Source organism: Talpa europaea (assembly GCF_964194135.1).
Source record: "Talpa europaea genome assembly, chromosome: 6".
In the NCBI taxonomy this organism is placed as follows: domain Eukaryota; kingdom Metazoa; phylum Chordata; class Mammalia; order Eulipotyphla; family Talpidae; genus Talpa; species Talpa europaea.
The window spans coordinates 136,127,765-136,150,662 of NC_140072.1; the positions used below are offsets into that span (position 1 = coordinate 136,127,765).

Below are 22,898 nucleotides of genomic sequence, written 5' to 3' on the forward strand. Positions count from 1 at the left end.
CACGCTGTCCAGGGGAGGAGCTAAGGTTTTATTCCTCAAGGGCAAACAATGTCAGTTTTGCTCACGCTAAGTCGGCAGCGGCCTCAGCACACACTCTGGAAATCCTTCCAGACAGACAGAAAGGGCTGGACATTGGGGTCACAAATAAAAGGGGTGCTGGTGCAGCGACATCCTCCCCGGCTAGTCCCGGAGACCAGGCAGCTCTCACGCCACGCTCCTTTCTCTGGAAGAGCATTTACACGCGCAGGCTGGAACTGTGGCTGGAAACACAGCACCTCTTTGTGCGGAGGGAGAGCCTGGCAGGGCTGGAAAGGCTAGTGGGGCAGAAGCACCCAGGCCCTCCCCTCTGTCTCTCTTGCTAACAAGCCGGGACAACACCAGCAACAAAAAGATACATAAATGCAGGTTTCTTGTTGAGGGAAGCCAAGGACAAAAGAACTTTTGTAACACTCAAAGAAGACAAAGAGGAAGATCTTATAATTAAGTTAGGCAGCGCTACTGAGGCTTGTAAAGTCTCTGGAGCTTCATTCTAGGGATGGTTTTCAAATAAATGATACTTGAGGAGCCCATCTCCCAGCCCCCGGGCTCACAGGAAAGCAGTTTGTCTCCAGCCCTGGGCCTCAAACATCCTCCCCAAGGGACCCCGCAGATGCACAGAGGGGGAGCCGGGCAGGGCAGCCGGCACACAGATGCACCCCCTCAGCCCACAGCAGCCCTGCAGGCAGGTGCTGGCCTTGTCCCCGGGTTACTGATGGAGATGCTGAGGCAGACACCGGCTAAGTGACCCGAGGGGCATTTTGGAGCCCAGGTCTGTCCAACCCCAGGATCTCGGGGGTGAAGTGTCTCCTCCAGACCCAGAGGTCCTGAGGAAACTTCTACTGCAAAAGAATAAACACAAAGGTGGTGTAATCCTTCAATTCAGCAATTCAAGGCATCAGATAGAAGCCCTCGCCCCCCAAGTCAGGGGCGGTGAGTGACAGGTGGTGGCTGCAGCCTGGGAGTGGGGTGGGAGGCAGCTTGGCTCCGGGGAGCACAGGCTGGAAGCGCGAGTCGGGAACAAGTCCCCTCCAGGCCACACGTCCAAGTTCAGGAGACTCTACATCTAAAGGACACGGGAAGGGCCCACATGGTTTTGCTGGACCTTGGGGGTAAGCCCCACTTGCCACCCCACCCCAGAAACCAGAAAATCAAAGTAGAAAAAGAAAAGCAGGGAAAAGAAGCCAACAGAGATACACGCGTGCGCGCGCACACAAAGACACACACACACACACACACACACACACATCCCAGGACGCAGTGGCGTCGCCTTGACTCTGTCTGGTTCTCTAAGGACACTGTTGTGTTCTGTTTGTGCAGCTTTAGCCTTTTCATTTATTCTGCCATTTTCTAGAAGTGCAGTTTATGCCTAAACAGCGAAGCTGACGGAGGAGCCTTCCAGCTTCCCAGGCTCCGAGAGAAACAAGCTGAGGTGCAGAACCTAACCGGTCAGGCCTGGGCCGCGGCATCTGTGTCCACCCAGGGCTGCCCGCGGAAGCCCCCCAGGCTGGCCCAGAGCGTCGGCTCCCAGAGGACCCGTGAACACCAGGGGCCCCTTCTAGCGCAGCTGCTCCCCAGGCTCCCGTTCGACAGGACGGCTTCTAGACTGGCCTACAAGCCCATGCCTTGGGCCTGAGGTGGAAGGAGTCCAGGCCACACGCAGCCACTTGGGAGGCCTCTGCGTGGGCACAAGGGTGCTTTGTCGCAGCCTCAGCCAGGCCCGGCTTATCCTGGGGCAAAGGGGCATTTCACTCAGCTCTGACTCCGGGAGTCTGGGTGGCGTGACGGACACCCCTTTGGGGCTAGTCTGCAAGGCTGGAGCTGGTGACAGAACAGCCTGCAGCCTGTCCTCTGGGCAGGTGCTGCCAAAGCCGCACTGCCCGACGGCTGCCGCCTCTAAGGGGACATCGCAGGTCAGGCGCTGAAAGGGTCTGGAGGAACACTCCAGGCCCCCAATCTGGACGAGGCCTGGGGACAGCTGGGGATGCTGTCCTGACATTAGTTGGAGTGTTTACCAAGACAGAACTCCCCTTGAAAAGGGGCAACCCTACAGCAGTTACCCATAGACTTCAAAGAAGTCAAAGACACAATCAAAACAGCTACAGGAGATAGAAAACACTTACTATGGCTTTAAGGTTGTTAAGAATCTTCTTCATGGAATGTTTTCTTTTTTCCTTCTGGCTTATTTCACTGAGCATAATTCCTTCTAGCTCCATCCACATGGCTGCGAATGGCATGAGTTTATCTTTTTTGATTTTTTGATTGCTGCGTAATATTCCATCATGTATATAGACCACGTCTTCCTGACCTAGTCATCCATTTTGGGACATTTGGGTTGTTTCCAGGTTTTCCCTATTGTAAATAGTGCTGCAATAAACATAGGGGTGCAGGTGCTCTTTTGAATGAATGTTTCTGTGTCCTTTGGGTAGATCCCTAGGAGTGGAATTGCCAATCATATGGTAGCTCCATGTTTAGTAGACTGAGGAAGCTCCACACAGCTCTCCACAGTGGTTGGACCAGTTTGCACTCCCACCAGCAGTGCAGGAGAGTTCCTTTTTCTCCACACCCCCGCCAGCATTTGTTGTTGCTAGTTTTTTTAATATGCGCCATTCTCACTGGTGTAAGATGGTATCTCATGGTAGTTTTGATTTGCATTTCCCTGATGATAAGGATGTTGAACATTTTTTTCATATGCCTGTTGGCCATTTGCATTTCCTTATGCTCAGTGAAATAAGCCAGAAGGAAAAAGAAAAATGTCGGATGGTCTCACTTATAGCAGGAACATAGGGGAACCAAATAAGACATTAGTGTAAAAAAATAATAACAGTACAAAACACAACAAAGCAAAAATGGACAATTATAAACCAGAGACATCCTGCAGGGGAGGAGGCGGGAGAGAGACTAGAGGGAGGGAGGGAGGCGCACAGGGGACTGAGGTGATGGTGCACGGGTGCCTTGGGCAAGGAAACTCTATGGGGACAACACCTGAGGGGGTGGGGGGAAGCAAATATTGTTTAAAAATGAACAATGGTGTAAAAAATAAAAAAAAATTAATAAAGCAAGTAATCTTCATGGAATGAAGAACTGGGGCTTTTTCGAACCACAAGGTCCTAACACCCCCATCTTGGATCACTTAAGAGTAGAGATTTTATTATGCAAATTAGACCCCAGGCTAATTACTGAAATAGGTCACTTGAAAAAGTCAATTCCAGACATTAAGAAAGCCCATATATATCATTCTGCCACATGTCAAAACAAATAATCATCTAGGGGAAGAATTAATGAGGATGCGTATCATTTTGCCATGTCATCTCCCAAGGGAGTTTAATGGAGACTCCATGGGTTATGAAGAGCATTTCTAATGAAGCATTAATACTTCTCAAATGCAAGTGTGGTGAGCATATGGGAAATCCAGTGGCATTTACACATCAAAGCAAGTGTTTTCAAAGAATCTATGGCAGCCCTTGTTCATTTCAAGAGGAGAATGCCTCCCCCCTGGTCCCCCCAGAAATCCCCAGTGGAGGGGGTGTCAGCCACAGCATGGTCTGGAACCCCAGACCTCCACCTTTGGCCAGAACAGCAAAAGCGCCTCCTAAGGAAGGAGAGGAGTTCAAGGGCATTGAGTGGGTGCTTGTGGAGCTGTGGCCTCAGAACTAGAATGAGGGTCTCCAGGTGGCTCAAGCCCTTGGGACCCTGCCTATCTGGGGGTCGCCCCGCACAGGTTCAGCCATAGGGTATGTGGCCACTGCCCCGGGGAGCCAGGTGGCCTCTAAGCTGCCCATCTCCTCCCATCCCTGTGGATCCCCTGGTGCCCGTGGAGCCTTCCCGTCTTGGCGGTGCTCACTAAGGTGTGGGGTCAACGCACGTAGAGTGTATCGCAGCCACTCGAACGCCGTTATCAGTCACTGTCCCAAGGCGGGTGGATGGTTCCAAGTGCTAAAATAGGTGTGTAAACCTGAGTCCCTCCGCCATGCCAGGTGGAGTGTGACTGCGTGTGCACGTGGGGCAGGGCTGGGGAGCCTGCGCCATGTGCAAAGTAAGGACTAAAAAGTTCTTGTTTGGGCACCTTGGGGTTCTTGCCGAAGCCAAGCAAAGTCAATATTCACCTTCTAAACTATTTTAAAACGTGTTCATCTTTCATTTCCTTTCGGGGGGCCAACCTGTGCCTCCATGAGCTCTGCTGTAGGAAGGGGGAGAAGTCAGCTTCTGCCTCTTCCCAACTCTGGAGTGTCTTCCAGGGCCTGTGAGGTGGTGCAAGGCTTTCAGCCCGGCTGCCAGTCTCGTGGCCTGGCCACAAATGCCTCTCCCTATGGAGGTCTCCCAGCCCCGCGATGGCCCTCGCCGGCCATGTCCCAGCGGTCCCTGCCTCCGCCTGGAAGCCCTCCACGCTGTCTCTCACTTCCAATGCAGCGAACGAGCAAAGGAAGGCTGGCCTGGCCTTCTAACAGGCCTGCTGCCGAATCGAACACGCGCTCATCTTACAGAAAGAAAAAAAAAAAAACCAAGAGGCTATTGTTGTGTAGATTGCTATCACAGCTATGAATTCAATGGTGCTTCTAAGTACAAATGATAAAAAGTAGTTATCAAATGCTTACTGTGTTAAACAAAGTGATGGGGACACATCCTTGATTTATTTGCTCTCCTGCAAAAGATGAAAGGCTAGTGCACCCGGCCAGGCCCCGCACGCAGAGGGAGCTGAGGAGTTACGAGCATCCTCGTGAAGCCAGAAGCCAAAGCGAGGTGAGAGAATCCTAGGATCTCCAAGGCAGAGCCCAGGGTGCTCAGGGAGCACCCACAGTTCCAGAGGTACCGCTTGTCCCTGGCGGAACCCTGCAGCCCCACCACTTTCTCCCCCTCTAGTCAGGGCATGAACCTTTTTAACAATCCGTCTGAGGTCAGGTCTGCTCAGGCACGCCCTGGCGGCCATCGACGCCTTGGTCAGCCCATCTGACTTAACCAGTTATTTTTCACATGCAATTAAGCCTCCAGAAGCTTGAGGTTTCCCTTTATTTTACCTAATAACTACTTTATACTCTCAAAGATTTCTCTTTTATTTAGCACACTCTCCCACCCTATCTGCTTGTTTCATCCCTCAAAGAGCTTTTATTTTCATGTTATGATAATTATTCTTTTAAATCTATAATTTACCACTTTCCTTCTGACTGTTACTCACTTACTTGGCTAACCACTCTGGGTGTCATGTTGGCTTAAAAATAGCCTATCAGTCTCTGCGGCAGTTCAGGTTTGCAGCAAAGGACAAGATAATTAGATAGCTAGGACCATCTATGTTTTAATTACTAATGTAGTAAAACAAAAAAAGTCCTGTCTTTTTGAGTGCTAAGGAAGTATTTGGTCAATTAATGATTCTAAGCCCAGGGTGAGAAGCAAGAGCTCCCTCCAGATGGCCACACGGCACAGGCAGGGGCCTCTGGCCAGCTCAGGTCTGTGCGCAGGCCGCAGCCACTCCAACCCAGTCTGCAGCATTGTTTTAAACCAAAGAAACTAAAAGAAAAATGTTCCATTTGCCCAAATAATGTGCAGGGCAGTCCCAGGGCCCAACCGGCATCTGCTAAAACCCAAGACCTGGGCCACCTGGTCTTGTGCTGTCACGTGATCTGCACTTAGTCACGGGCAGCATCTGACTTCTCAGCCTCAGAGGGAAGGACAGCTCAGTTAGACCCAAGCACTTGTGCTCTCTGCTCCTGAAATGATGTGTCCAGTATCATACAGATGGGGTGGCGGGGGAGTAATGCATTAAGCAAACCCGACTTTTATTCTCCTAACTCTGGCTTTAAGGTGCCTGTGGATGAGAGTGGTTTGCCTGAAACCCACATCCTTCCGACCTGTGCGCTCCACCTTGTCTGGACTGATGCTTTCCTGGGGTAAGGGCAGCCACTGCTGATTTCTGGCACTTACACACAGTTTCTGGCACGGAGTAAATGCAAGATGGATGCATGGATGCATGGATGATGGATGGATGGATGATGGAGAAACAAGTCATTGCAAAAGATTCACCTATCAAAATCTCACCCATAGTCCTTATAAATTGTTCTCCGTATAGAGATGCTGAGTATATTTATAGATACCCACTGATTCCAATACTATGAAAACTCTAGGAGGTTTCTTCTCTTTGGGTATAGAGATTAATGATTAGTACAGGGACCCTCGTTCCATTTTCTTTAAATAAAATGGACAATTTCCAGCAAAGAGTCTCACCAAATTATTTGCCACAATAATAATTTTAAGGAAACAAAAGTCAATACAAACCTATTCAGCTTATCCTAATTTCTATAAAATAAGTGAATAGAATTATACTTACATATAATGTAATAATCTCTGTTCTTCTGAAATTCTAGACCCCAGAGGTTAGGGCTGAATTCTTGAAACTTGATAGTGAATTTTACGTCTTGGTCTGGTCTGGCACAGTTGAGGAGAGGGGTGTTTTCCTTCTTAATAGTGCATCTGTCTGCTTGGTCCTTATCAACCATATAAACTTTATAATATTCATACTGGCCAACAGTTTTAGAGTCCACTTTGGGGCAAATAATATCCAATTTGTCTCCTATCTGTGGGTATAGTACCACTCCTTGTCCAGGTAGAAATCTAAAAGCATAAAAAAAAAAGCCATTGAGTTGATGAAAATGAACAGTATCTGTGATCGTTACAATACAGCCAGACAACATCATTCACGCCAAAGCAGCATTTCACAGACCCCCTCGATTCCCACGAGCATGTCTGTTCAGCTCATCTAGGGACCCCACTTTAAAGCAAAAGAACAAGAAAGGAGTCATTCTCCCTCGGGAGGACAGTGGCTCACGCTCTGACATTCCTCCCATACTCCTGCTCGCAGAGTTCAGTGGGCCTTTGTGTGATGCCACAATAACTTTCCTCCAGGGTGACTCAGACCTTCCCACCTGTTTGTTATTTTCTAAGCACTGGCAGCCTGGCTCACTGGGCAGGCCGCAGAAAGGTGCCTCGCCCGGAGAACAGCGGAGGCTCTGACACGCCGCTGTCCTCTTAGTCTCCGTTCGCTGTTGATGTTAATTAACAGACAAGTCTCATCAAGAATGTTTCAAATTACTTATCATAATTAGTCAGTCACTGATCAAACAATGGGTTTTTTATTACACCGAACAAAAGAAATGTCTTACAAACCCATAAAAGATAACCAGAAATAATTAGTCGTGGTATTATTGATTCAGCTGCGAGATGAAGCGTCCTCGGCTGGCGAGATCTTTCTCCCTCCCTGGAGATGTATTTGCTCCAATTAATTCTCAGAAGCAAATCTTTAGAACTAAGACGACGGATACAATATCCCCTTAATGCTCACAGCTAAAAGCTTCCCTCCTCCTGCTCCTCTTTCTTGCTAGCCAGGCTGCTGAAAGATCTTTCCTAATGGGGAGTTTCTCTGAGAAACTGAAACAAGAGCTTCCTAATGAACGCCCTTCCAGGGGCCAACCCTCCCACCACCGAGCAATCCCAGCTCCTTCCTCAGGGAGCAGCCAAGCCTGCCGGCTCATTAAAATATTAAAGGCCGAGAACAAAGCTCCGAGACTGAGCCCTTCCTACCCAGCCCGGGGTAGCCAGGGAGCCACCAGCCAAGAGTGGGGATGAAGGCCCAGCATTCACGCAGCGGGGAAGCCCGATGGTGGGGTCTCCCCAGCTTCAAACCACACAGGGGGCAGGTTCTGATTTGCACAAATGAGCGGGGCTCTCAGAGTGCGTGAGGCTGCGACGAAGCCTCCCAGAACACACCAGAGTGCATGATGGGTTCTTTCTGACAACTGAGACCCGAGGGCGGGAAAAGCACCTGCTCATGCGGGGCCCAGCCGGTGCCTTGGCGACGTGCTATTGGGCGGCCCAGTGGCTGGTGCGTCCCTCCCAAGATGGTGGCTGCCTTTGTTATTTTTTTTTGCAGTTGTTGTTTTCTTTGAAACTGAGCTGTTTGAGCGGGGACATAGGATATTCATTCACAAAGGAAACAAGAGTCATCTACCATAAAATCTTACAGTGAAGCAAGAAGGCGAAAGGAAACTTTTGTAACAATGACAAATTCCCACACAATGCTGTGTGCGCACTGGGAGAATTCTCTGGAAGAATACATGGGCCAATGCAGCTCTCTTAGCCAGAGACCCCTGGGACCTGCATGGCTCTCCCACCATTCCTGGGGAGATGCTGGAAGGTTCAACTCCAGGGCGCAGAAGGCCCCAGCCCCAGGCCCCAGCTCCTGAGGCCCAGAGCCCCTCTCCAGCAGCCCACCTTCCTGCGCACGGCCCCACCGAAGTGCAGGCAAGGCGGGGCCTGAACCAGAATGGCTGTGGATGGGAAGCCACCTGTCTGTGGCTGAGGCTCTGAGTCTACGCTCTGCCCCCGCGTGCCTCTGTGGGGTGGCTCATGGGGAGGGGGCAGGTACCAGGGAGTTGGTGCAACTGAAATGCCAAGAGCACCTCCTGGCTCATTCCCCCCATCAAGGGTTGCTCCTTGACCTCCCCAGGACCTCTTCACTGCAGACCAGAAGCAAGGCCAGCTCCTGCCTGAGGATCCCAGCTTCCTCCAGACAAGTCCCACCTTCACCTGCTCCCTGTGGCCAGCATGGGGCGACCCTGAGCGGCTCTGTTCTCAGACCCCACCTCCCTCCCAAGCCCTCTCCTTCCAGAGACGAGAGATGGTCCATCAGCATTCACCAGGTACCCCTTCCCGGGGCTGCCAGGCCTCCGAGAAGACCAGGATCCCAGGCGCCAGGTGGGCGTGTTCTTGTCATTCCCTTCAGCTCCTGTGAGAACCAGCACAGGCCACCCCCTCCCCACCGCGCTCATGGAGCTGCTCTTCCCACTCGCTCGTCTCAAAATTGGCTCATTCCTCTGTTTCTTCATTCGAAATGTTCCCCCAGCATCCTGTTTCCTTCCTGAAGATTTTTCTCATGGGGATTTCCTCCAGGGCCATGTGAGCAGCTCCCCACTGCTCAGTCACCCCATCAGCCCATCGCTCCATCAGCCCATCGCCACAACCATGGAGTCACAGCCCATGCAGGTGCCAGGGGAGAGGTCAAGGACACACCCACACTTGGGCTCATGGCTATGAGGTTCTCCCATTCCAGGAGGCATGAGTTCCCTACAAAGCTGTGCCCTCAGCAGTCAGAGATGTGAGGCCGTAGGTGGGGAGGGCACCCCCAGGGAGGGTCTGTCAGGGGGAAGGGGAAGGAAGATGCTCAGATCTCAGCAGCCCCGTTCCATAAGCTCATGAAAAGTCACCCCTGTAAAATCCCCCCGTTCCCAAGGGATCTGTGGCAAAGGGAAGGCTGGGATCTGATCCTCGGCTGGAGGACATCGCCGACTCAGCGTTCCCTAAGAAACGGTTGCGATCTTGATTGAGATCCATCAAGGTGTGCTTTTGAAAATATGTCTGTGAGTAAGCCAAGAGCCCACCAGTCCCTTCACTACGAGCTTACAGGGGGCTGGCCTGGCGGAGCTGAGCGTCCCCCCAAGTGGCGCCTACACGAGGCCTGGCAGTGGCCCTTCTCCCTGGATCCCAGTTTCTACAGGGAGTGGGAGCAACTGATTCAGTGCCAAAGTCTCAGTAGCAGACACAGAAGACCCTGGTCCTCAGAGATTTACACCCCAGCACCCAGGGGCCGCCTCCACCCTGTCTGCCCGAATGGCCCAGGGCTGACATCTGGAAGATGCTGCAGGAACGATGCATTAGCTGAAACACAGAACCACTGCACTCGGGACACACACAAGCAACATTTTAAGCCCAAAGAAGTGCCACCAGCTGTTTGCAGATGACTAGGAGGGAGGGTTCTGGAGGCAGGATCACCTGGGGGTCCGGGACCTTATGAGTCAGGCCCTGTCTCTGAGGATGAGACGCAGGCGGATCCCTCTGGCCTGTGCTTTCCAGAAGACTTGGAGCCATGGGCCTCTTCTGCAGACGTGAAATGCCACCCGCCATCCCATACCTCCAGCAACAGCAGCGCTGCTGCCTCTGGGCACTCGACCTCGCTAAGCGCCCCCGAGCAGCTCACATCATGTCACGCTCCACCCCTTCCCTCCTCTCCCCCCCACCCCCACAGTCAGGTCGACCCAGAACCAACGCAGGGGACCCCCCGGGCTGGCCATCTGGACCCCCCCTCGCCCAGCAAAGCCCAGGACCAAGCAGGGGATGACACTGACCAGCTCCGGGGAACCTGGGTCTCGAGGGCACTACCACGCGCGGACTCAGGGCAGCCTGAGAGAGCCCCGGAACGGGCGTGAGTCTCTCAGCCCCACTTCTGGATGGAAAGCAGAGTGTCCGCTGGTCACAGGCGCCACGGCCGCAGTCCTGCCGGGAAGCAAGGCCATTCCTGTTCGGGTCTGCAGCTTCAAGACTGCTTGGGACCCAACAGGCAGCGATACGGCACATCCCTGCCCAGAATGTTCCAGCACATTTGATAATGCCCTGATCTTCTGTTGATTTTGGAAGAGTTAAGAACAATATTTATGGTAGTGGCAACTGATTACTTTTAAATTGCTAAACTGGCTCTCCCCGTGGATGGCGAATACAGATTTCTTTATGTGCGATGAGATAACATTCATCTGGGAGCCAAAGGCGCCCCCAGCGACAAGCCACGCCACACAGGTGAGGCTGTTTTGGTTCAGCTACACCCAAACACAAAGCAGTTTGGGGTGTCACTGAATAAAGTCTGCTGGGTTTTAATCCAAAACAAACAAACAGAGAAGGAGCTCGAGACCCCATAGCCTGCTCCCGGGAAGCGGAGACTCCAAGTCCCAGCTGCCACCTCGCGCCTTGCTGGGAGGGAAGCTCCTCCTCCTGGGGTGTCTCTGGGAGGACCCCAGCTATAGGAGGGGGCAGCACAGACAGCCCTCCCAGGGCTTCCCCAGCGAGTCACTCCCACTGCGATGACCTAGAGTCAAATATGGAGACAATAAAACGGAAACTCGAAGTGGGCTTTGCAGAGTCACCAGGCCCAAAGGCGCTCGTGTGGAATCAGTTCCTGTTTGGGTCCTCTGCTCCCCAATCCCAACTTAATCCATGGCGTTAAAAGTGATTCCTTGAACGACTCGAGTCCTTCTATGGGGAATCCTTTGGGCTCAATCTAATAATCTAAATTAGACATTAATATTTAGTAACCCAAATTAGATCTCTAAGAATCCAAATTAGACATTCCAACTTCATATTCGTCACCGGAGAAACTCTCTCAGCCGTGCGGCCACGAGGGAACACGATACTCTCTCATGTTCTAAGGTCTCAAAAATGAGCCAAGTGATGCAGCCGCCTCAGGGCTATGGGCCGTGACCCTCCGTTCCCTTTGATCACCAACATCACGTGCAAGTCGGGTTTCGGTGGGGGGGGCTTGCCTGCACGCCCAGGTCTTTGGGTGCCTGGGTATCCGATGGATGCTGCGGTCACCAGATGGACCGTTGAGCCCACCCTGGAGGACAGGATCCTTGGGACGCTGAGCAGTGCAGCACCCCCTCCCCCGGGACCCAGCCCACCCCCACCTGCCTTCTGCCCACTCGCTCCTGCGCCTGCCCTCGCCCTAACACACGCCTCCGGACACACACCCAAGTCTCTTGCACTTTTCCTGAAAGTGGCCCAAAGGCGGAGCTTAGCCCGGAAGAACAGCCCAGGGGCCACCTTCATGCCACAAGCATCTGGGAAGTGCCCATGAAATGAGAGGTGGCTGCTGGGCAAAGCAACACCTCCCACGGTGGTGGCAAAGGGTTGCCAAATATGTCAGAATGTGCCAGAATCTGCTGGGCTGCTGCAGAAGCAAGGGCACAGCACACGTCAGAGCCTAGTGCAAGCACATCAAACAGGGATGGGCTTACAAAGATGTGATGCAACGACTGTTTCTGTGTCTGCCAAGCGTGCCTGGCACAGGCGGGGAAGACACCCACACTTCCCACTGAGAAAGGGTCAGCCCCGTCCAGACCCATGATGCACACCAACATCAACCAAGAGATGGTACGTCCTGTTTCCCCACACTGAGAGCAGGTCCTGCCACCCAAGAAATAGGACCAGGCTGCCCGGGGAGAGAACCCAGTTGGGAGCAGAACCCGGGCAGGGGGTTCCGGGTGGGGAGCAGAACCAGGGCAGGGACAGAACCAGGGCAGGGACAGAAGCGCAAGTCCCGCCAACATGCAAGGTGTGGCCTGGGAGCGCATCCCAGAAGGCCTTGTAGCTCTGGAGCAAACTGCAAGTAAAAGAACATGATTACATGACCAGGCCCTGCTTTTCCACAGAGAACTAATCTGGATTTTCCCTGCATTTCAAAATTACATCACTAGCATCCAGGGTTATTCTGGCAAGCAAGCTGCTAATTTCAGTTGAAAACAACACGTCTACACCCGAGGAGTACTCTTCTCTGCTTGTTCTGAGGATCCAGAGATTGCACCCCAGGGCTGGCGGGAAGTCCCAGAGGCTGCGGGGTAGGGGCTTCGGGCGGTGCCTGTGGGCAGACTGTCAGGTTCTGCGTGTTTTATGTGCAGTTACAGACAACAAACCGCATCGTGCTCTGGGGCAACTTTTCCTCACACGTTTTGGATGTGATTCCTTGGAAAGTAACTAAATAAAATGAGTCTGGATCACGGTCTGTCAATAAGACTATTCTCGTGTCCACAAAAGTTGGGGGGTTATGCAACTAGTTGATTCAAACACAGGAAAACTACGGGACCAATCGCTTCCCCCCAGAACTGCAGGAGCCCGGAGCGGGTCACCGTCTCAGGGAGTCAAATCTGACTCTGGAAACAGGCTTACCCTGCCGCTGGCTCAGCAGAAGCCATACAGGTTTGCCAGCAACCCAGAGCTCAGTGTTAAGTACATTCTGAGCTCACCACACTTTAGAAAGCATGAACTTTCCCCGCAAAGCAATTTTATCTTAGCCAAGCGGCAAAGGTCGCAGGAGAGAGCAGGGGTGTGAGCTGTGAGTGAAATCCGGAATGAGGACAGGCGAGGTGTGTGCTGCTGTCCCGGCTGGTCTTCACCACAGAGGAGAAGCCCCAGCCCCTGACCGGGCCTGCCCGCCCTGGAGCTGGGGCAGGTCAGCACGGAAGCCCGGGCTTCGGTCTGAAGGGCCGGCCCGTGCGGGGAGCCGGGAGCAGGCTGGCCGGGTGCGTGTGGACGAGGCAGGCCCATTCAAGACCGGGGGGCTCGGGCCTGGCATCCCTTCTGCTTACTGCTGGGTGGCTGCTGCGGCTTCTAAGACATTTTCAAAATGCCCCAAAACAGAAAAGGCAGTTCTAAAATGGATCTATGAAAGCAGGGCCCCGGGAAGGCTCAGGAGAGCCACCATCAGAAATACTTGGGGAAAATAATCACTTTTTTGTGGATAGCCCTTTACTGCCCCCTTTTGCACTTTAACATTAGAACAAGCTTCTGCACACAGTGGCTGTGAAGCCGGGATGGGGCTGTGACTGTCAGGCGTCAGGTCCTACAGAATTACGCGCCCAGCTGCCCTGCCCAGGGGCTCACTCCCCCAAGCACCTCCCGCCTAGCAATAAAGCAGCCACTGGAAGTCCCAGCATGTTGGCTTGACCGCCAAGGTGGGGGGAGCTAGGACTGTTGTCTGTTTTCGCAGGTGCCCCTTCCTCCACACATCTCTAAAACAAATACCATCTGCACTAGGGGCCCAGTTTCTTCAGGGAAGAGAAGAGGCATAAACACAGGCTATTTGATCGGGGAGCACCGAAGTGTCATTAATCCAGCGCCAAGGAGCGGGTGCATTTGCAACTTCACGCCAAGGACAAGCCCCATCTTTTCAAGAAAAGGAAAGATGAGAAGCGCAGAAATTCAAGTGGCCCAGGAGCAAAACCAGTCCAGCAACTCGCCAGGTGAGGCCAGTGGGCTGTCCCCTCTCCCCCGGGCATTCCCGCCCAGAGCCCAGCACAGGGGCTGCCTTCTCAGCCCAGTCTGAGTGACAGAGCCCAAAGGTGCAGGGCAGTGCTGGGGGGCCGCCCGCCCCGCCCCGCCCGCCGGGAGGGACCCTGTGCTTCCACTTAACCTTAGCCCACTCCCCACGGCCATCGGATAACCGCCTGCGACTCCAAATAATATTGAATTCCACAGCCGCCAGGGTCACACAATGGAATGGAAATTGACTCCTTTTGATGTTAATCTTGTGTTTTATTTGTGATAAAATGCTCGGGACCCTGGGTTGGGACTGGAGCAAATTTTATTTTAAATGCTCAAGGCTGATATTCTAGTTTAAGTGTTCTTCTAGGATAATACAAGGATTTATTTAATTTTCGTGCACGTGGGTGAGTGTCACTCTGTCAACTGTGTCCATGTCAGCCTGGGACAAGCTGGGGTGCAAGAGCTCCTCTCCCATGAGCCAGTGCGTGACCCAGGCCCACTGCTCCCACAGCTCCCCAGAGACGGTGGGTCTCTGCGTGGAATTTACAACAAAAGCCACCACCAGCCTCAAAGCAAACCGGAGGTCTTTGTGGATGGACTTAATCCAAAACCCCCCTCCTTTAAAAGTTTTCCAAATCCCTGCCCCCCAAAATAATCATCCTATAAAGTATGTTCCAGGCCCCGCCAAACTGGTGGGGGCTGGCTGCTCTGGGGTCAGCGGGGAAGAGAGAGGGCAGAGCAGCCCCCCAACCCTTGCCCCAGAACCCCACTGCTGGAAACCAGCGCCCCGCAGGAGCTCCCAGGCTGCTCCAGCTGCTTGCTCAACTGCAATGCGCTCACACCTGCACGGTCTTGTTCCCACCGGCTCCCGCAGGAGTCCACAAAGGAGGGTGGGACCCGGTTTACAGGCGAGGCCAGAAAGAGAAGTGGCTTTCACAGGAGGCCCCAAAGGGCAGGTGCAGCAGGCCGGCCACTCATCACCCGGGAGACACACACGCAGGCCCCGCACGGTGGGTGGCACCGAGCACCCTGGGGCGGGGCAGGAGCTGGGCCTGAGCACTACCAACCAGGAGCACCTCACCCCCAGCCTTCCCCACCAGCCCGCCGGCTCGCAAATGTCCAGGCGCTGTGTCCTCAGAGAAGCCACACCCCGTGTCTAATGGGGGCTAGACCTGCCCCTCTGGTGGGCAACGGGCCCTGAAGCAAGAGCGGCCTGACCTGGGGGGTTACCACAGAGCCCGCTCCTTCCCAGGGGCCTTGTCAGGACGGGCGCTCGGGAATAAGCACGACTGGAGTCAGGTGGGACAATGTGTTTGGGGGCAATGCATTCACTCCTGTGCCCCGGGAGGAAAAACCGAAAGCACAAGGGGGGCTCTTGTCGGCCAACCAGAGGGCCGTGCCTCGCTGAGCCATGGTGAAGGGGCAGGGAGTGGGAAGTGCAGGGCCAAGCTCTGAGCTCCATAAAGGACACCGGTGGTCCACGGGTGCCGTGGCTGGGTCTGCGGGTGAGCAAAGAGGCCCAGCAGGAAGCTCCTGTGGAGGCCAGCGCACCCCAGGCCCACCGCTACCCTCTGCCCGGCTCCCCGAAACCAACTGCTCCAAACTTGCAGAACATCAAAAGCCAGATGGGCCATCCTGACTGCGTCCACAGGCACGGAGCCAGCCTCCCAGTTTGCTGGAGAAATAGGCCTGGACTTGATTTGAGTATTCTCAGCTCTGACAAGCTAGAAGCTGGCACGGAGCCAGAATCCAAAATAAAATGGCATTTAATTGTGACTAGACTCTAAGAAAGATATCATCCTATCTCCCAGCTTGACACATGTTCGGCATCTGACCACGTGTGGGGCTCCTGGAAGCAATCGCCTCTCTCTCTCCCAGCAAAGAAACCATCCACGACGATGACTTTAAAGGAAAGAGACCACGGGTCTAAGGAACGGCCCTGTCAGTGCACGGGTATTAAATACTTTCCCAAGCGCCTCATCGCCAGGGGTGGGGCTGGTACGTCAGAGATCCCAAGGATCCATCTGAAACCGCAGGTCCATCGCTGGAAAGACTGTGCATCAAGATGGACAAGGGAAGAATAGGACCCAGAACTTTCCATCCACCTGGTCTGCTCCTGCTTTGTGCAAACGCATACTTAATGTAATTACAGGACTGCTAATTACTCCATGCAACAAGAAAGCAGCAGAGGCTGAAGAGGCGGGAGCCTGGAAGCAGAGCCCTGACGTTCAATGCAGATTGTGGGCGAGTTAATTAACCAACCTGTGCCTCAGTTTCCTCACCGGCATTACAGGGGCCGTAAACCCCCCTCAGCGGTTACCATGAAAGTCTGACGAATCAGTGTTTCTCCCACACTGAGAACAAGAGTTGGCACCTTCGCTCACTGTTGCTAAATAAAAGAAACCATGTCCACTAGGGACGGAAGTTTCTGAAAAGAAACCACATGTGATATCAATGCAAAAAATGCCACGCTGCCCAGCCCTGTGGGCTGAATCTGTCTGGTCCTGTGCCCAGGCCCTCCTTGTTGTGGGGTGGCTGGTGAGCGAGGCTGTCGGGGTGTCTGAGATGTCACCACGCAGTGGAAGAGGCAGAGGAGGGAGCCCCACTTGACAGGAGGCGGTGGAAGGCGGTTTCCCAGAGAGAGGGTGCAGGGAAGGGCAGAGGTCTGGCAGGCCAGCAAGGGGCGCAGGCTGGCTGGTGGCCGGGCGCTCGGCAGACACCAGGACAGCTGACGCTGCGGGTCTGCGTGCCCAGCGCTGAGCCAAGGGCCTCTTCATCCTGACCTGACTTTACCACCTCTCCTCAGTGCTGTTATATTATTGTCCCCATTTTAGAGACAGCACAACTGAGAGTCGGGGGGACGAGCGCTGGTCCTGGTCCCTGCCGCAAGCCCAGAGCCTGGATGGAAGCAGCACCTGCCCCCCCCTTGGCTGATCCCCCTGTCCGCTGTTTCCCATCAGCAGGTCCTGAAAGCCTGCAGGTGTCGGCTCTCTCTACCTCTCTTCTACCTGGCGGTCGCCGCTCAGGGTCAACCCAACCCTGGTGTGCTCTGCTGAGGCCCCGCCCCAGAGGAGGCAGGCTCAGGAGCTCCTGGTGCTGCTTCACAGCAGCCCCCAAACCCCAACCCCTAGGCCCCGCCCTCTCCTGGAGCCTGGTTCTCCCTCTTGCTGCTGGCGCTTGCTTAGGGGTGCCAGAGTCTCCAGACCCAGTCCCCCCGCCCCACAGGATGGACAGCACCGCCTTCCTCTGCTTCCCAAGCCCCCCCAGCAGAGGTCTTCACTGCCCCCAGGGACTCCCTCCACTGGCCATGGGGTTCATGGCCTGAGTGTAGAGACTTCTTGGTGTTCTCCCAGCCTAACAGGACTTGTGGCTCCAAGTGCCTGCTGAGTAAGCCAGTGAGTCACCCCCCAGGTGATCTCGGGGATCCCTTTTGGCCTCCTTTGAGGCGAGAGTGGGGACATAGACTAGTCATGGGGTGAGGGCCAGCTTCCTTCAGAGATGTCAGAACCACCCAGTGGGGGAGGATGACCTCACCTTGAGTGGCTTCCCCTGAGGAAGGGCGATCTCGGGCAAAGGTTGTCAAGGCAAGGCCCTGGGCCTGCGCCCCGGAAGCTGTCAGACATGCCCAATCCCCCACCAGGCCCCCCTTGCCCCCTTGCAATGCCAGGGTGGGCTGGAGATCTTGCTTTCACAGGTCCTCCAGGTGAGTCGACTTTCTCAAGTTCTGGAGTCACTGTCTGAGGCCTCCAGCTGCAGTGGGAGCTGGGGGGACGGGCAGGAGCAGGTGTCCATGCTACCGGCCCCTGGAAGCGCTACTGAGTGTCTGAGGGAAGAGGAGGTGCCCTGTCCCCCTTGAGGGGCAGGGAGTGTGGCGCAGGCACCTGACTGAATCCCTCCCAGGTATTTCACCACAAAGGGCCGTGGGATCAGGAAATAAGAACGGAAGTTGACAGGCCTGACGAAGCACGGCCGCTCCTCTGGGGAGAGTGACTCGGCCGCCCCCTGTAACACAGACCCACGTTCCCACGGGCGGGGGAGCGTCTCGAGGCTCAGGAGAGCTTCTCTCAATACAGCTCAGCTAGTCAAGGGAACATGGACTTTTTCATTGAAGTAACGTGGCGGAGGTTTCAGGTGTGCTGCCACGATCGGCATCTGTCCCACCTGACCATCCTGGGGCCCATTAGCCCTTTCCCCAGTTTGCCCAGCCTCCCCACCCCTTGGGAGCCACTAGCTGGTGTTCCGGTCTAAACACCCTGACGCCCTCTGTCTTCCACAGGTGGACACACCGCGTGCTCGAGAGGGTGACCGCCCGGCTCCATCATCTGGTGGGAGGCTCCGTTCAGGGCAGATGTTTTCGTGCTTTCATTCCCACCATTACACTGGGGAAGGAGCCAGGCCCAAGACTGGGGAGCTGGCAGAGGAGCCAGGCGCACCCCCGGCCCCCCAGCTGGCACACGCCAGGGGCTGGCGGAGGCGTCTCAGACACTGGGTCTGCTGGAGAGATTCCGGTGCAGGGGGTGGGGCCAGCACACAGCAGAGAGGCCCCAGCAAACTCACACTCACTCAACACGCACTTACACGCACTCGACATACACTTACACTCAATACACTCATGGGCACACACTTCCCACACTCACATGCCCGACACACACTTCCTCCAGAACAAACACGCTGACCCCACTGGCGTCCAAGCTGAGGGCAGCACTCAGGTTTACTCTGGAATGATCTAGGAGTGGACAGCAGATTAAAAGCAGAGTCCGTGACCCCACAGGCCTCGGGTGAAAGGGACTTAGGGAGCAAGTACTGGGAGAACACGAGGACTGTAATTAAAACTGGACACAACCAGACTTCAGTCCAGAAAAGGGACCCGGCCAGTTTTCGAGCCCTGGACAGAGAGCACGGAGGACCCCGCTGGGGGAGAAGAGGCTCAGGCTGCCAGCACAGGGCAGACACCGCTCCCTGCGGGCGGGGGGCTGCAGCTGCCCACTCTCCTGGCCTCCACGCCAGTCTTTCCTGGTGTCTGGTCCAGAGAGGGCCGGAGGCTGAAACAAGTTGTTTCTCTTTAATGGAGTTTCCACCTCCTAGGCTTTTTTTCTATTGGAAATCAGCAAGTATGTACTCACCAGCCACAAATGCTTTGGACTAGAATTACATATTTGAATTTAAACATGAAAAGGAAAATAAAGAGTCGCTGCTGGGCCTCTGTGGGAACAACACAAATAGGCTCTCCTGGAATCCAGCGCAGGGAAAACAGTCCCCAGCTGCTCGCCCAGCCCTCCTGGCCGCAGCTCCAACCATCCTTGTCCCGCCCTCCGAGCTCAGCCGGGCAGGTAAAGGCAGAGCCGCCTGCGCGGGGAGGCTGCGCACAAGTGTCTGGGCCTTCCAGCATCTCCTCCCTAATCACTTTAACCCTCTTCCTCACAGAAAGCTGGAGGCCAAGGCAGCTCAGCTCCTTCCTTTGTGCCTTGCTGGCCATAAATATGCACCAGTCTGATCTGAAAAGCCCAAGGAGGCTGCAAGCTTGCCGGACATTTATCATCCTCTGTGCCCTGTTAACAAGCAAATACTTTAGTTGAATGGGCCATTAGCAATCATTGTCAAATGTCAATGTGAGGTGCCTGGATGTGACCAGCTTGTAAATGAGGGGGTGTCCCTACCCTGGGAGGACACTAAACAAGTGCCAAGCATCTCTGGTGGAGATCAGGGCCTCAAGCTAAAGAGAAGGGTAAAGGAACTGGCCCGGAAGTCATGGGGACAAGTTCTTAGTCCGGGAGAGCGGCTTCACCCGCAAATCGCTAAGTCTAGAGCCCCAAGAGATGGTGGCCTCAGCGGCCAGGGGATCAGAGCCACGTCCACAAACCGGGGCTGCTGAGGCAGTAGCAGGCCCCGGGCTGCGGAGAGGCCAGACCGGAGCCCCTGGCCTGCCCCATTAAGGAGACACTGGGGTGTTTATCCTCAACATCTTGAGCACTGGCTCCGCCAGAGACACTGAGCCTCGCCTCCCCGTCCAATGGGCCGCAATAAAGCAGAGACTTCCTCTCTGGCCTGACCCCCGGATGTCACTCTGCGTGAAGCCGGCGCTGGGTCAGCCTCATTCTCTTGAAGGCCCACAGGGCCCGCGTGGAAGGTCAGCACAAAGGCCTGGCTTATTTACAGGCTGTTTGGGACAGAGGCCGGAAGACTCCGCTGTTGGCCATTCTGGACGTTAACCCGCCGCAGCCACCGCGTTTATTATGGCGTCGTCCCCACGAAGGGCACCTGCCCACGGCCCAGAGGTCAAGGGAGTGGATCCCAGGCGGCCGGGGCCCCGGTTCTAACCTGTTGGGTAACTACTGGCTTGAACTGCAATGCAATCCCTCCTTTTCTTTATTCCAAGGTATGTATTTTTTTCCAGGATGGGAAAGAGCAACCGGAGAAGGGCCTCTGGCTGAGGGCGGGACAACCCCCTGTTTCCCTTTGCTTCGCCCACACAGCACCAGGCCTGAGTCAAAAGGTCTGTGTTCTCTTTCAGTAAACCCAGCCCCACAGACCCCGCTGGTCTCTGCTCCCTCCCAGCACGAGGCCTGGGCCCAAAAAGATGAAGGCCTGGGCCGGGCAGTTAATCCTCCAGGAGGGGGCGGCTGGTAGGCCAGGAGTTAAAAAGGGAAAGCGCGCGGGCCCTAAGGACTGCGGGGATCTGAGGTTTTCATCAGCCTCCATCGCCATCGATAAAAAGGGCGCTCAATGGTATCCACCTTGGCGATATTATCCGTCACCAATGAGCAAGAACTGAGCAGCCTTTCTTCCCCGCTTTCACGGGCCCGGGCCACAAGTAGGGCTTTCAGAGCTTCTAATCCCAGCTTCCAAGGCTGTGGGGTTGCACATAATAGCCACAGCCTGGAGCAAGGGCCTGCGTGCCTGTACCCCTTTCAGAGACGTGTCATTTCCAACATCAAGCTAATCTATATGTTGCCATGGCGTCCCTCTTTATCTGCCTTTACATCTCATGAGCTGCATGGATTTACCACATTATTTTTATCTGAAAGACAGAAAATGGTGGTTTTATTGCGTACAATCAGATTACTGCTGCTAGCTTCTCTATGCCTTTTTACCAGACTTCAATCAAAAGAGATCAGTTTCTTTAGACGCTGCCCTTGATTTACATTACATCTGTAAAGACCCAGTCTGGGTTGTAATCCCCTTATTAACTATGACCAGGGTTGATTTGCCTAAAAATAAAAGCAAATTGTGTCAGACCCTTCCACTTTGTTTTTGATTCGGGACGACAAAATGGATTACTAAAGAAAATCTTCAGAGTTCACACGGCTGGTATAGTCCTGAATTTAAAATGAGAATTAAACAAGTTAAACAGGGGGGCTGTGTCGGGGGCGAGCATTCCCCGGGCCGGGAGGAGGGGTGCCTGGCCCCGCGTCTTTGTATTCTCTGGCTTTAGAGAGACAATGAAGCAACAGGAGCTTTTCCGAGCTCTCGGAACATCGTCCTGTCCCCTCCTTCTCTGCTTCTCCCGGGTCCTCTCCACAGCCGCGGAGCCCGCCTTTAAAGGAGGCGGGGGAGGGGGGCGTCCCTGAAAGAGCTAATTCCTGAGGAGCGGCTTAGAGTTCTATGGATTCTGCATATTTTAATCAAAATATTTTAAACAGTTGACCACTCCTATTTATGGCTCCCCTCCGCCAGACAAAGGGGGAGCTCCTAAGCAAATCTATGTAGATATATGGTAAGTGACCTGAAAACTGCCTCTTCTGGGCCCGCAGAGGCTGCCAGAGAGCAGGCCACGGCGCTCCTGCGCCTTCGGAGTCAGTGTTTCTCTCCGTGGAGTGCTTCTCTTTGTCTAATGTGCCATGGAGTAGTTTCAGAATAAAGTTTGCACCGTGAAAGAAATGGCCTTCTGAAACCCGTTGGGGAGGTGGTGCACCCCCCACTTCTTTCTCCTGCAGCCCCAGGGCTGGGCGGCCTTGGGGATCTGGACCCCTCCCTGTGCTGCCAGGCTCCTGGGGAAGCCCCCACAGGTAAAGAGTCCAGGGACCCGGGCAGCTCCCGGCAGCCTGGGCGCCTTGGCAGGGCAGGTAGCCAGGACTTGGCTGCTTCGTGCCCATGGCACTCTCCCTCTGAAGGAAATTATCCCCTGGGGCCCCCACCCCAGGAGTTACCCCAGGAAGTTATAGAGAAGAGGGTTTACTGCCCTTCAGGGACACAGATGAATGGTTCTTCGCTGACTCCGGAGGAAGGAGCCAGTGCGGTGGGGGCTTGAGCTGGGCTGGGGAGCCCCTCACCTGGGCCCCCGGAGGGTGGCAGGGGCCTGCAGGGATGTCATTTGCATTTCTTTGCTTGGGCAGCTCAAGTGTCACCAGCCAGCTTGGTGACAGATTTAGAACCCAGGGCTTCACAAATCATCTTAAGCTCCAGCTCCCGTTTCTGAGGCTCCGAGCCGTAATGGCTGGGGTTAAAAAGTGCAGCCCCAGACACACGATTCCCAAATAAATTCTCTTCTGGTCTGAAAGGAACGCTGGGAGCGTGGGGCGAGCTCTTGCCTAAGCCCCGTCTTTGTGTCTCCCGGCTCAGTTGTCCTGCGGATCGAGGACAGTCCATTACCTACAGTTTATCATCCTGACAAAACGTGAGGAATGTGGATGTGAAAGAGCGAACAGTTCCACCCCTGGTGCTCGGGGCTTTTTTCTCTCTATATTAAAACCGACAAGATTAACCCAAAGGCAAACTGGGAGCATAGTTCAAGGGCCTATTCAATCAGCGTTGAATGTGCATTTGTTTACCTACAAAAATAAGAATTTCAGACACAATGGCAGGCAGGCCGGCTTATATATGGTATTGAATGGGCTGTTTAAACAGCACTATCCATTGTAGTTTATTTTATCAATCTCTGACAGGTCCGTATTTATTCAGAGTCCGACTGTGGTGGAGCTGAGCACTGGAGGCTATCTGGATATTATCCAGCCATTCTTTTGTACCCAGTCAATCAATATCAGGAATTCGTTCTTAAGGAGGCGAGGTGACGT

At 54.3% G+C, this 22,898-nt stretch overlaps 1 protein-coding gene across 3 annotated transcripts in view; it reads right to left on the reverse strand.

Annotated features, from left to right (window-relative positions):
* The window catches only part of EFNB2 (ephrin B2), a gene marked incomplete at both ends in the record, with an annotated part of 37,094 nt that overhangs the window by 11,570 nt on the left and 2,626 nt on the right, over positions 1 to 22,898 (reverse strand). For all 3 annotated transcript variants that reach the window (XM_084235081.1, XM_084235082.1, XM_084235080.1), the window contains one exon: positions 6,356 to 6,639. In XM_084235081.1, coding sequence (XP_084091207.1) covers positions 6,356 to 6,639 — 284 coding nt within the window. The remainder of the gene's footprint in view (positions 1 to 6,355; positions 6,640 to 22,898) is intronic.